Source organism: Echinops telfairi, unplaced genomic scaffold, assembly GCF_000313985.2.
Source record: "Echinops telfairi isolate 266 unplaced genomic scaffold, ASM31398v2 ScPeMD7_4225;HRSCAF=4972, whole genome shotgun sequence".
NCBI lineage: Eukaryota > Metazoa > Chordata > Mammalia > Afrosoricida > Tenrecidae > Echinops > Echinops telfairi.
Genome location: NW_022108124.1, coordinates 21615077 through 21626547, shown reverse-complemented (window position 1 = coordinate 21626547; position 11471 = coordinate 21615077). Strand labels below are relative to the sequence as shown.

The window sequence follows — 11471 nt, the reverse complement described above, 5'->3', positions numbered from 1 at the left end:
ACACAGCAGTTGGAACGGCACTCAGCATACACACATACTTTTTTTAGGGGTGGGGGATTTATGGAATTTTGAGAACTAATATGTAAGCAGACAACCCAACACCACCTGCTGGGTGAAAGTGAAAAGGATTTAGAGGACTTACTGATGAAGCTCGAGGAGTTCAGCCTGGAGTATAGACTGCAACGCAGTGTGAGGAAAATCTCATGGGCAACATCATGATAAACAGAGTAAAGCTGTCACTCGGATTCACAATCAACACAATCACACGGTGTTGCCTTGGGCAAACCTGCTGTGCAAACTGCAAACTTCCTGGCACCAAGTAGAGATCTCACTTTGAAGTCTGAGTGACACCTGACCCAAGCCACAGTATTTTCAACGGCCTCATATGGATGAGAAAGCTGGACAATGAACACAAATCATCAGAGAGGTACTGATGCATTCGAGTTATGTGCTGACAAGACTGTAAGGACGGCCAGAAGGACAAAACATCTGTCTTGGAAGAAGCACAACCAGAAGGCTCCTTAGAAGCGAGGATAGTGAAGCTTTGTACATGGGGCATGTTATCAGGATGCCGGTTCCTGAAAAAGGACATCAGACTTGGTAAAGCATTAGATCGGTGAAGAGAGGAAGAACCTCAAAGAGGTGGACTGACAAACCTACCACAACAATGAGCTCTGTGACAGCAGTTGTGGGGATGGCGCAGGAACCAGGCCGTGTTTCATTTTCTTGTGCATGGGGTCGCTGAGTTGGAGCTGATTCCACAGCCCCTAGCAACCCTAGGTTGCTGTTAGAATCAACGTGTGGTGGTTATATAATCTCCTGTCAACTTGCAAAGGGATAGAGTCTAGCTTGTCAATCAGCTGGCAACTTCATTTGGAGACGGAATGGAAATAAATAGCTCACTGCAGGCCAGACACACACACTCTGTTTGACGTTCCTGCTGAGAAGCCACATGGAGCTATGCCGATGGAGCCAGAGCCCTGGAGCTGGAGGAGCCGCATGGAGACCTTTGCCAGCGCTGAGATGCTTCCACCACCACTGGATCCACAAAACTTTCCACCCACTGACCTGTGATCTTCCTGCATTTGGCATCATTGCATGTGTTGTGTGAGTCTAAAGAGGAATTTATAGACTGGTAACGGACATGTGGGCTAATATCAGACTTATGGACTTGATCTGGGCTGGGCTATGATGTTTTCTTAATATACAATTACTCTTTATGTAAAGCTATTCCTTATGTACATAGGAGTGTCTATGAATTTATTTCTCTAGTCAACCAAGACTAATTCAATGGCGGTGGGTCTGTTGAGCTTGGGAGGAGTGATGGCTGAGCCGTCATCTAATGTGTGCATCCAGGTTACTTCTAGTTCATGACCAATTCCAACAATACTGCTGTACTGAACATTTTGTGATAATCCCCTCGACCTCTTGGGTAGATAGATGCCTTGCAGCCAGGCTCCTTGGTAGAGGGCACATCAAATTATTTTCCACCTGGTTACGTCTCCTGTAGCAGTGGATAGGTGGCGTGTGTATTGCACGGAGTCGCAATTCTTTTCCTACATCTCTAGTCTATTTAGCTCTCAACTGAACTCCACTACTGCCCCGCTTTTAGAAAAAGTACGTGTCCGTTTCCCAGCGAGATGCTTCTTTCTTAATCACTACTGCAGGCTGGATGAAACACTGTTGACCATACCGCAAGGTGCGTGTTGATCCATAGAACTTACCAAACTTATGTTTACCCTGCAGGTTCGGTGCAAATGCCAAAGTTGTGCATTTTCTGGGACTAATCAAACCATGGAATTATACTTATGATCCCAAAACACGAAGTGTCAGAAGTGATGGCCATGACCCTACCATGATTCACCCGGAGTTTCTCAACATGTGGTGGGACATCTTTACCACCAACATTGTACCTCTGCTTCAGCAGTTTGGTCTTGTCAAAGACACCGCCTCCTACCTGACTGTGGTAGGTTCTACTTTCTTCTATGCAGTTTTATCTAATTTTATGCAGTTTTTCAAAATTTGATATATCAATAAAGATAGGTGGGGGCGGGCACTTAGTGGTATTTTAAATAAAGAAGTTTTTGTGGAAGGGAAACCGTGGCCAGCTCAGAAAGAAATACTATCAGCAAAGACTGAAGTAAAGTAGACTTCTTGACAATCTCCTGAGCTCTGAGAGCCAAGATGCAGTTTTTGGATACAGACGTTTATGCTGGAATGATAAATTCCTAATGATGGTTGTCCTGAGATTTTGAGATGATTCTTAAGGTGGTATGCTATAAAAATGAATGTCCCGTTTCATATTTTGGAAAAGGCAAACACTTACATACCCCAGATTTTTATTTGCCATCTGCATAGAACATTTGCAGCAAAAGTCACAGTAGCTTGAAATGAACACTTGTCTAGGATTACTTTCCTTTCCTACGTTTATGCTTCTCTGGATACTGCATATACTCGAGTATAAGCTGAGTTTTCTTCGGCACATTTTATATGCAGTTTTGTGGTAAAATTAGGTGCCTCGGCTGATATTCAGGTTGGCTTTTACTCAAGTATATACGGTACTTGAAAAAAAAAATCCAATTGTTTTGCTGTCAAGCTCCAGACTCACTGAGATGGCTTAGGGCAGCATGGAACTGCCCACGGGGTCTCCTGGGAAAGCAGATCGCCACAGAGTAGCTGGTAGGTTCAATCTGCCCACCTTTCTGTTACTAGCCACGGGCTTCACCACTCTACCATGAGGGCTCTTCCTCGGGTGTTTATTAGAGGGTCCTGGAAAAGGGGTGTCTCTGTCAGAGGGCATCGCTATCGAGGAGAGCAGTCTGCGTTAGCACTTCTGCTGGCTTAAGAGCTCCTCTTTCGAGGTTTCTTAGTTTGGAGGAGGATGAATTAGGCTTGCTACACGTGAAAGTGTAGAAGCGAATGGGTCTGTCATCAAAGCTAAGTGATGAGTTCATTACCTGGCTACAATTCTAAGAGGATGTAAGGTTCTAGAATGTAAGGTTCTTTTCTGTGGTATACATTTTAGCCACTTTTTTAAACTACCAATTAACCCCCCAAATAATATTTTAAATAGGATTCTGAGTGCATGCCACACAGCAGTTGGAACGGCACTCAGCATACACACACACACACACACACACACGCACACAACTACCTGACAGGATAGCACATCCCTGGGGTACTCACTTTTTCAAAAGGAGCGTTAGTGGTACAGGAGTTTCGCACTCACCGCTAACAAGAGCCAGCAGTTCTACCTCACCAGCCACTCTGTAGGAAAGACAAGACAGTCTGCTTCCTTAATGGTTTACGACCTTGGAAACTCTTTGGGGCAGTCAGTCCTCCTGTGTCCCACAGCGTCACCAGGGGTCAGAATTGGCTCAACAGCGATGAACTTGGAGGCTTTTTTCTTGAGCCAATATGGAAGCAGGCTGCCACATCTTGCTCCCACACAGTGGCTGGTGGCTTGGAACTGCCAAGCTCTTGGTTAGCAGCTGTGCTCGGCTCCATGGCTCGTTGCTTCCCATATGCCCACCCCCGGCTGTGCCATAGCCAACTCACAGCGATCCTAGAGAACAGCATCGCCACACCTTAGGATTTCTGACACCAACTCTTGATGAGAGCAGACAACATTATCTTTGGCAGCCCAAGCGTGACATGCCCGCTGAAACCCCCAGGCACCTGGTTTGGCACATAGTCCGCCCTTTAGTAAGTTAGCCAACCTGTCATATCCCAGTTTGTCGACAAATGGAGGCTTCACTGCATTTAAGTGCTTTGGAGTTTTGTACTAAGAGTCAGATCCTGAGGCTGTTATTTATATGAAAATACGAGATGGGCCTTGTTTAAGGTATTGGGCTATAACCCAGAATTAAATACAGCCCTCTTTGGAGAGTCAGGAAGATGTCCGACTATAAAACCTGCACGCTCTTAAATTAGATCTAGCATTCTGCTCGCCTTCTAGGGTTCCTCTCCAGGGAGGTTCACTGAGGGCAGAGCCCCCATATCCGGCACCGATTTCTGGGAGAGCCTCCCACGCCATTCCTTCTGCACCTTGAAGGCCAACGCAGGGCTTTCCCAGTGGAAGTGTTGCTTATGTGGCCTCACCTGCAATGCAGCCCCGTGGACTGTGTTCTAGACACTTCGTGGTGGCCGCGTGTAGACACGGGCACAGCTGTACTTGAGTCTAGACATGGCATGAACAGGCATTCAGAACGTGTATCTCAAAGAAGCTGTGTTCTGTGCAAAGCAATGCCTGTGTGGATTCATCTGCCTTCCTCTTTCTCTGCTAAGATTTCCAGTACCTGGTCACCTAGGAGCTTTTTAAAAGACAGCCTTGGTATTTCTTTCTTTGGCCCCTCTGAGTTACTGCTAATCTGTACATAGACTGTAGAGTGGCTTGTTCTGTTTCCTGTGTGCTCACTGCGTTCCTTCTGCAATCCAAGGACTGGGAATATGAAGCAAAGAAAGGCGAAGATGAGAATTGAAACAGATTTTCCAAACTGAGCAGATTAAATAAGCAGAAGCTACAGAAATAGATGCTACTTCGATAACCCAAACAAACGCCTGAACAGGCAGATGCGTTGGGTCCACGGCCTACAGCGTGTCAGCCTTCATTCTGATCACGTGACAACTTGTACATGCGGTGTGGCTCTCTGGTCAGGTTCCTTCTGGAAGCACCTTAGCCTCTGAAGTGTCATTCTGTTTAAGTTCTCAACCTTTCTGCGCCCACAGCGATCGAGAATTTATCATGAGGCTTGTGTTCCCTTCTCCATCCATCTTACACTGTCTAATGAACTGTTTGCAGCTTTCAGACTCGGTCTATACACTGGCTTTCTCTTGTGGCTTCTGTAGAAAGGTATGCAGAACTTAAACATTAACCCCAATTTGTTCTCCCAATGTTTTCACTGAGTCAAGAAGTCTCCATTTTGTTAGGGAAAAAAAATCATAAGACCTTTGTTATTTTTGTCTTTTGTTTGTTCACGTCATGTGATACTTTTCTGTTTTTTGCTACTTTGCATGATAATTCATCCTGGCTTTTCTCACCTTCTTCAGTTTATTGCATTCTGGGAAGTGGCCTGACTTCTCGTTCTCAGACTCTGATGTGCTCTCCTCTCCTCTCCCTTCCAGGAGGAGGTCTCAGGAGCCATCTCGCACCTGTCCCTGGGGGAGCTCCCAGCTGTGGTACAGCCTTTCGTCTCCTCAGAAGAACGGAAGGAGCGGTGGGAACAGGGCCAGGCTGATTACCTGGGCGCAGACTCCTTTGACAACATCCAGAGGAAACTGGACACTTACCTCCAGTAGAAACGCTGCCTTCCTGTGGACACGCCACTTCCAAGGGAGCTCGTTTCCGAGACTTAGTATCTAGAACTGGGTGGAGAAGGGATGTAACAGTTGCTAGAGGCTTTCACTAAAACTCATTAGTTGAGGGGTTTTTACAGGACAGCCCGTGAGACCTGGGCCAAAGTTGTGACAGCGGTTCTGTGACGTGGACAGTGTTCAGTTAACGTTTCAGAAGTTCTCGATTAATGTTGATTACCAATATGCGTGGTAAAAGAAACTCAACATGCTATGAGGCTGGCCAGCTCAGTCTCTAAAATATGCAGAGCCAAGTGCTAAATCTCTCGCTTCAGAATGGGGACACGGCGCCTGTCCCTTGCCTGCTCATTGCACCCCTCACTAGGCCTGTATTAGAATAGTCCAGAGGCAGCCAGAGTGATTGTTAATTCTGCTTTCAGGTAAAGGCAGCCTGCACCACTTGATAGGCATACCAGCAGATGGAATTAACCCATTTCATCTGTGTCTGAAGAGGTTCGCCATTTTTCTAAGTACAGCAAGGCAGCATGCTTCAATGCTTTTGTCCAGTTCGGTATAGCAGAGCTGTATCGCAGTGTGTTCTCCGATTCCTCCCCATGGAACCCGCTATGAAAAATAAAGCCTTCGCCATCTCGTTGGTTGTCTATTTTAAAAATTAAGGAAGCCACACACACACCCTTAAGAAAATGTAATCGGGATTTTTCACAACTGACGAATATTATCAATGTTTACAAACGCAACATGAAACTAAATCCTGGGATATGCTTTTAAGTTATCTGATATTTAGATCCAGTGCGCCCCCGGGATAGTGGTGGACTGCATGGAGGGGTGAGGTCACATTTTATCTAGTCTGTCACGCTCACTGCATGTCCACAGTGAGTGGCTATTCAGAGATTGATCATGTAACCTTCACATTGAAATCACCGTTCATCTCTGAACCTATGCAGTACTGTCTTTCAGGACATCAGCTGGAGCCCACATTGGACCCAGTGCCTTCTGATGCTGTTGTTCCGACTTTAAATGATCGAATGGAAAAGTAAAGCCCGGATATTAAGTTTATAGGTGATTTTAGGTTGGGAGTGCTGGCAAATTAGGAATGGTTAGGATCCAGAATTATATTTTGAAACTAAAGTGGGCAATCGGAAACAAATCCTCCTTTTGGAGAAAACAGAGGAAAATGGACTAGAGAGTTAACAAGACTGATGGGAAAACTTTAGGGGTCTGACTGGACAGAAACCCCAAGGACTCCTGACCTGGCCTCGAAGACCATGCTCCTCCGGTTCTCTCTGTTGGCTACGGGGGCCGACAGAAGTGTGAACATGAACACACAGAAGCTTGGGGAAGAATCATGGGTCCACATGGAGTGGTGGTCACCACCAGAGCTCACAATAAACGTTAGCTAAAATTGTAAAGCAATAAATGATAAAGAATTTCCTGAGATTAAATAAGTCACACTATTTGAACTGGCAGAGAAGTAAATACTGTCTCTTCAAGTGCAGGAAACAGTCACCAACCGGCAAGTGCCATGTATCAAGGGCTGTAACCCAAAGGTCTCCCCAGCTACCTCCCAGTGAATCATGTCACGAAACTGTTAAAACTATTTTAAAAATAAAAAAGAACTCCTGATTTTCAAAGCTATCTGCAATGGATAGTTGGCTAAGTCTTCCAATGAGAATCCAATGCACAGAAAATTCCAAACAAAATCCATTAAAGTCTAATTTATAAATCACACAAATGGGTCTTTGACTCACTAGTTACCTGTGTATAACTCCCAACTTCAATCCAGTCTTGTTGCCTTCACAGCCCCAATGGCCATGATTTCCAAGAAATAAGCCGTGAATCGGGGTAACACAATGGCAACTTTATTCCAGAAACAACACCTACTAAAACATTTAAGCATCCTAACTTCACGTCATATGTAACTTCAAGTAACATACATTTGAAGGTAAAAATACGAATTCAAGTTCTTATTGAATACCTTCACACGTGTATTAATAACAGGGGTGTACAAGGCGGGCCTTCATATTTTGTATTCTAACACGGAAGACCAAGAAAAGGCCAAAAGGAACAAACTACAAATTCTAAGCCAAGGGTGCTGACATTAACAAGGACAATCCAATCATGGTGGCCAAGAAAGTCGTCCTCCAAAAGACTCCATTTAAAGCCAGAGAAAGACTCGAGGGTCTGTCTCTCTGAGAAAGGGTGCAGGGGGAGGGGAGCATTCCTCGCAGGTGGACGTGAGACGAAGGCCCTGCAGCGAGAACTCTGTGCTTGTGAAGAATTCAGACACAGGAGGGAATGGTTTCATTAGCGAGGCACAGGATTGGGGAGTTGGTTCTAAATTCGGTAGCAATCCACCGAAGTTTTACTAATGGGCAATTACAAACACCCCAAAGCAAGCAAAATGAGGACCCAGCTTCAACAGGTGTCTCATCAATACCATTCCTTACTCAACTGCCTGATGGTTTTGAAGTATTTTCATCTATAAACATTCCTATACATAAATCTTTTAAAAATAAAGACTTCAAAAATTATCACCAAATATTAGTGATTCCAAAAGTATCCTCTGATTAAAATTTTAAAATTCCTATTTGAGTCAGAACTTAAGATCCATACACTGCCATTGGTTGATATATGGATGATAATACACTCATTACTCATCTTTTATTGCTGCTATTGCTTGGAGAAAACATCACTGCTGCAGAAAGCTCATACATTTTGCATTTTATTGGCTGCAATTTGAATGTTCTCATCTATGTGCAATGAACTGATCTAGAGGATTTATCAGATTAAGGCATAATTTTGGGGGGTGGACAACAGTTAATAGAAATGCAGAGCACTTCCAACCTCTGCTTATGTTGTTGATTGGTTTAATGCAGCACATTATGTCATCAGGAGCCCTGGGGGTTTAGTTGGGCTGCTAACCAAAGGTCAGCGATTCCCAGCCAGCAGCAGCCCCACTGAGGTAACTTTCTCCTGACATTAACAGTTCCGTCTCAGAAACCCAGTGGCAGCTATACCCTGTCCTACAGGGTCACTAGTAGTTGGCTTCCACTCGGCAGCAGTTTTTGGTTGAGTTGATCGCATTCAGAGTTGAAAGTTCACTGGATTTGGTGAAATATTACTATACACAGTTCCATTCACTATGTAGGTGGCCCTGAGTTTAGTTTTTGTCAAAGGGTGGGGTGAATGCTCGGTTCTCACCAGTGTGAGAAATTAGTTACGTTAACACCCAAAGATAGCCAGGAGGGTGTTCTTGGGGTTTTAGTATTGTGAATTCATGGATTCTAAGTTTATTTCAGTCCCCTGAAGTTATTCTTAAAGATCTACTTGTCCTCATTTGTGGTTTGTAATTTAAGAACGCGTTTGCTGCTGGGGAAGCATCGAGCTCAGTGGATGGGAAGGGGCAGGCTTGCTGTCACAGCGGACCTGAAGGGACGAGGGACGTCCGGCTTCCCTGGGCAGAAAGCCGGGCCGCTCTTGTGCATTAGCTATGCACATGGAAAAGGAAGTTGAAGGGAACCGAGCAACCACATCTACCTCCAGGATACTCTAGAAAAACCTGATGAATCAGTCTGGGTTGAAACCATGTATCTCCACTCCAAATGATTGATTCAAATGATCCGAGGGCCCACTAGATACATTATTTACGCTAAATATAACAGGGAGTAGAGGTTATTTTTAAGACAAAAGTGCACACATGAGGGTTGTTGTATAGGGGACTCAATGTTGAATTATTACAAATAAAACTGTTGCCTGAGTTGATTAAGTGCTATTTAAATACCAAATACAAAACTGTAGTAATGCGCAGGAGTTTTTTGGAAGTTATCGCCATACCTTTGTCCCTAATCGGCGGGTGCTCCACTGCATCACAGCAACAGGCAGGCCTCCACTGACAAGACAGATGGGTGGGGGGAGGACACTTGAGGTGCATTAGCCAGTAACTGAATCCGTCTGCTGCGTGGACGAATCCTACCACGGTACTACCAATGTGTGGTGTTTTGATGTCATTGAAATTGTATATTTTTTTTCTTCAAAAAACTTGGTTTTTCTAAAAAAATGTGTTGTAAATCCTCTACCTGTGGTTATAATTCTACTTGGGAGGATTTTGTTAATGAGGTTGAATTAGTTTATTGTGCCAACCTGGCCGATAAAAACACATGGGGTTAATTGAAGGGCAGAGGGATAAATGGCTTGGTGAGCCTCGCCTTTCTAGTTCTCAGGTGGCTCACTTCCTGCAAGACATCCCTGAGGAGAAGCCGCATGGACCTACCCCGATGCCGCCCTGGTGCTGGAGCAGCCGTGTGGAGACCCCTGCCAGCGCTGAGACGCTTACACACTCACTGACTCGGCTTTCCTCCTGCAGTCGGCATCATTGCATGTTTTGTGAGATGGAGGAGGACTTTGTGGACTGGTGTTGGACATATGGGTTAATGTTGAACTTGTGGGCTTGGGCAGCACTGGGTTGGGATATTTTCTTGACGTGCACTTACCCTTTACATAAAACTCTTACACATGAGTTTCTGTGGATTTGTTTCTCTGAAGTCCCCAGACTGATGCCAGGGTGTATTTAGTAGTGGAGGTGTGTGTTAGGCCAGAGAAGCACAGATGGAGAACAATGCTACGATAAGTGCGATTTCCAAGGAACCAAAACACAGACGGGCAGACACAAGGACCTTCCCGCCAAAACCGACAGACACTGTCCTCTAGGACTGGTGCTGGCTTCAGACTTCTAAACTGTGAGAAAGCTGGTTTGTTAAAGCCACCCACAATGACTAACAATGCTGCTAGATTCGGTGTGCCTTCAGGGCCTGAGTGGTATTAACAGCCGTGCCAAATTACTAAAATACCATGATTTGCATTTGTTCTGTGATTATTCCAAATTTTAAAAGGTACTAAAGTCCACTTAAATTTTGATAACATGAGTATCAAATGCTGTAATCCAATACCTTCTAAGAAAAATGTGAAATATAGGCTAATAAAAGACTGTATTTGTTTCAATTAATTCTATAGGTGGTCCTCGTTTTGTAAACAAAACCAGAGCATAGAAATATATAACTGGCAGAAGATAACGCACATTTTCTGTCTCCATCTCCAAGACCATGTTCTGCATTAAACAAGCCCACGGTCAGAGTCTTCACGGACCACGTTAGATCGTGCTCCTTCTCTACACTGTTTGCTAGCTGTTAGCTACTCGATCTGGAGTCCCTTCATTTTCGAAGCATGCTATTCATCAAGCCTGTGAGCTAGCAGTGCTGCTGACAGTGCTTTTCCTTTCTCCTGCTCTAAACAAAGCCTTTGAATGTGAGTGCTGTTCTACTGTATCATGCTGGCCAAGTATCTGCATCAGGGTCCCTGGTTACAATGAACAAAAAAGTCATTTCTAGATAAAACACTACAGGCTTATTTTAAATACGTGCAATATACTACCCAAGTAACTGTAGCAGCGTACCGCATTTGTTTTTGCAATTAAGAGAGCCTGTCTGGCCTACAGATTGGTTTGTGGCAACCCTGAATACAAGAGTTATCAACACATTCTTCTAACACCCTGTGTTCATTTCATGTCACATTCTGGCAATTCTTAAAAGTATTGAAACAGTTTCCTAATATTGCACATTTAACAGATTATAATATACAGTGCAAACATTATTTATATGTACTGGGAAACAAAAAATATGGTGACTGCTTTATTGAGATAATCACTTTATTGTGATGGTCCAAAACTGAACTTTTACCTCCAAGATAAGCCTAAATTTTGGAATGCTGCTTCTGTGTCAGAAAAAAATCATGTAATTCAAAGCTTTTTAAAGAGAAATTTGATCCTTTGACATCTCCCAAAAGAAAACATACACCTCTTGAGAGTAATTTCATCGGTACTCATTGGCAATAAATTCCTTAAATTTTCGATTATCACTAATCTATGAGTTGAAATTACAGAAAAATATACAATCACAGTTACCTATTAAACCACCAAACGTGGGTCTTATTCTCTTTATTGCAGATAAGCTAAAGTTAATAACCTGCCTGAGCCAATGTTTTTGAAGATCAAGGCACTTAACCTAAAAACTTATATACTCAGATAAACTATTTCAATAAAAAATACCATAAACTGCAACAACAAAATAGTATATGCTCCGATTCAATTAAATTTACCAAAATTT

The 11471-nt window shown here is 43.9% G+C and overlaps 1 protein-coding gene across 3 annotated transcripts in view; it reads left to right on the top strand.

Moving 5' to 3' along the window:
- GYG1 (glycogenin 1) overlaps positions 1–5944 on the top strand; it is a 42603-nt gene extending 36659 nt beyond the window's left edge. For 2 of the 3 annotated variants that reach the window (XM_030886954.2, XM_045295052.1), the window contains exons 6-8: positions 1747–1966; positions 4802–4852; positions 5125–5944. In XM_030886954.2, the coding sequence (XP_030742814.2) occupies positions 1747–1966; positions 4802–4852; positions 5125–5298 (445 nt within the window). In that variant the 3' untranslated portion in view covers positions 5299–5944. The remainder of the gene's footprint in view (positions 1–1746; positions 1967–4801; positions 4853–5124) is intronic. The other variant, XM_030886955.2, reaches the window with a different exon arrangement.
- Positions 5945–11471: the final 5527 nt, after the last annotated feature.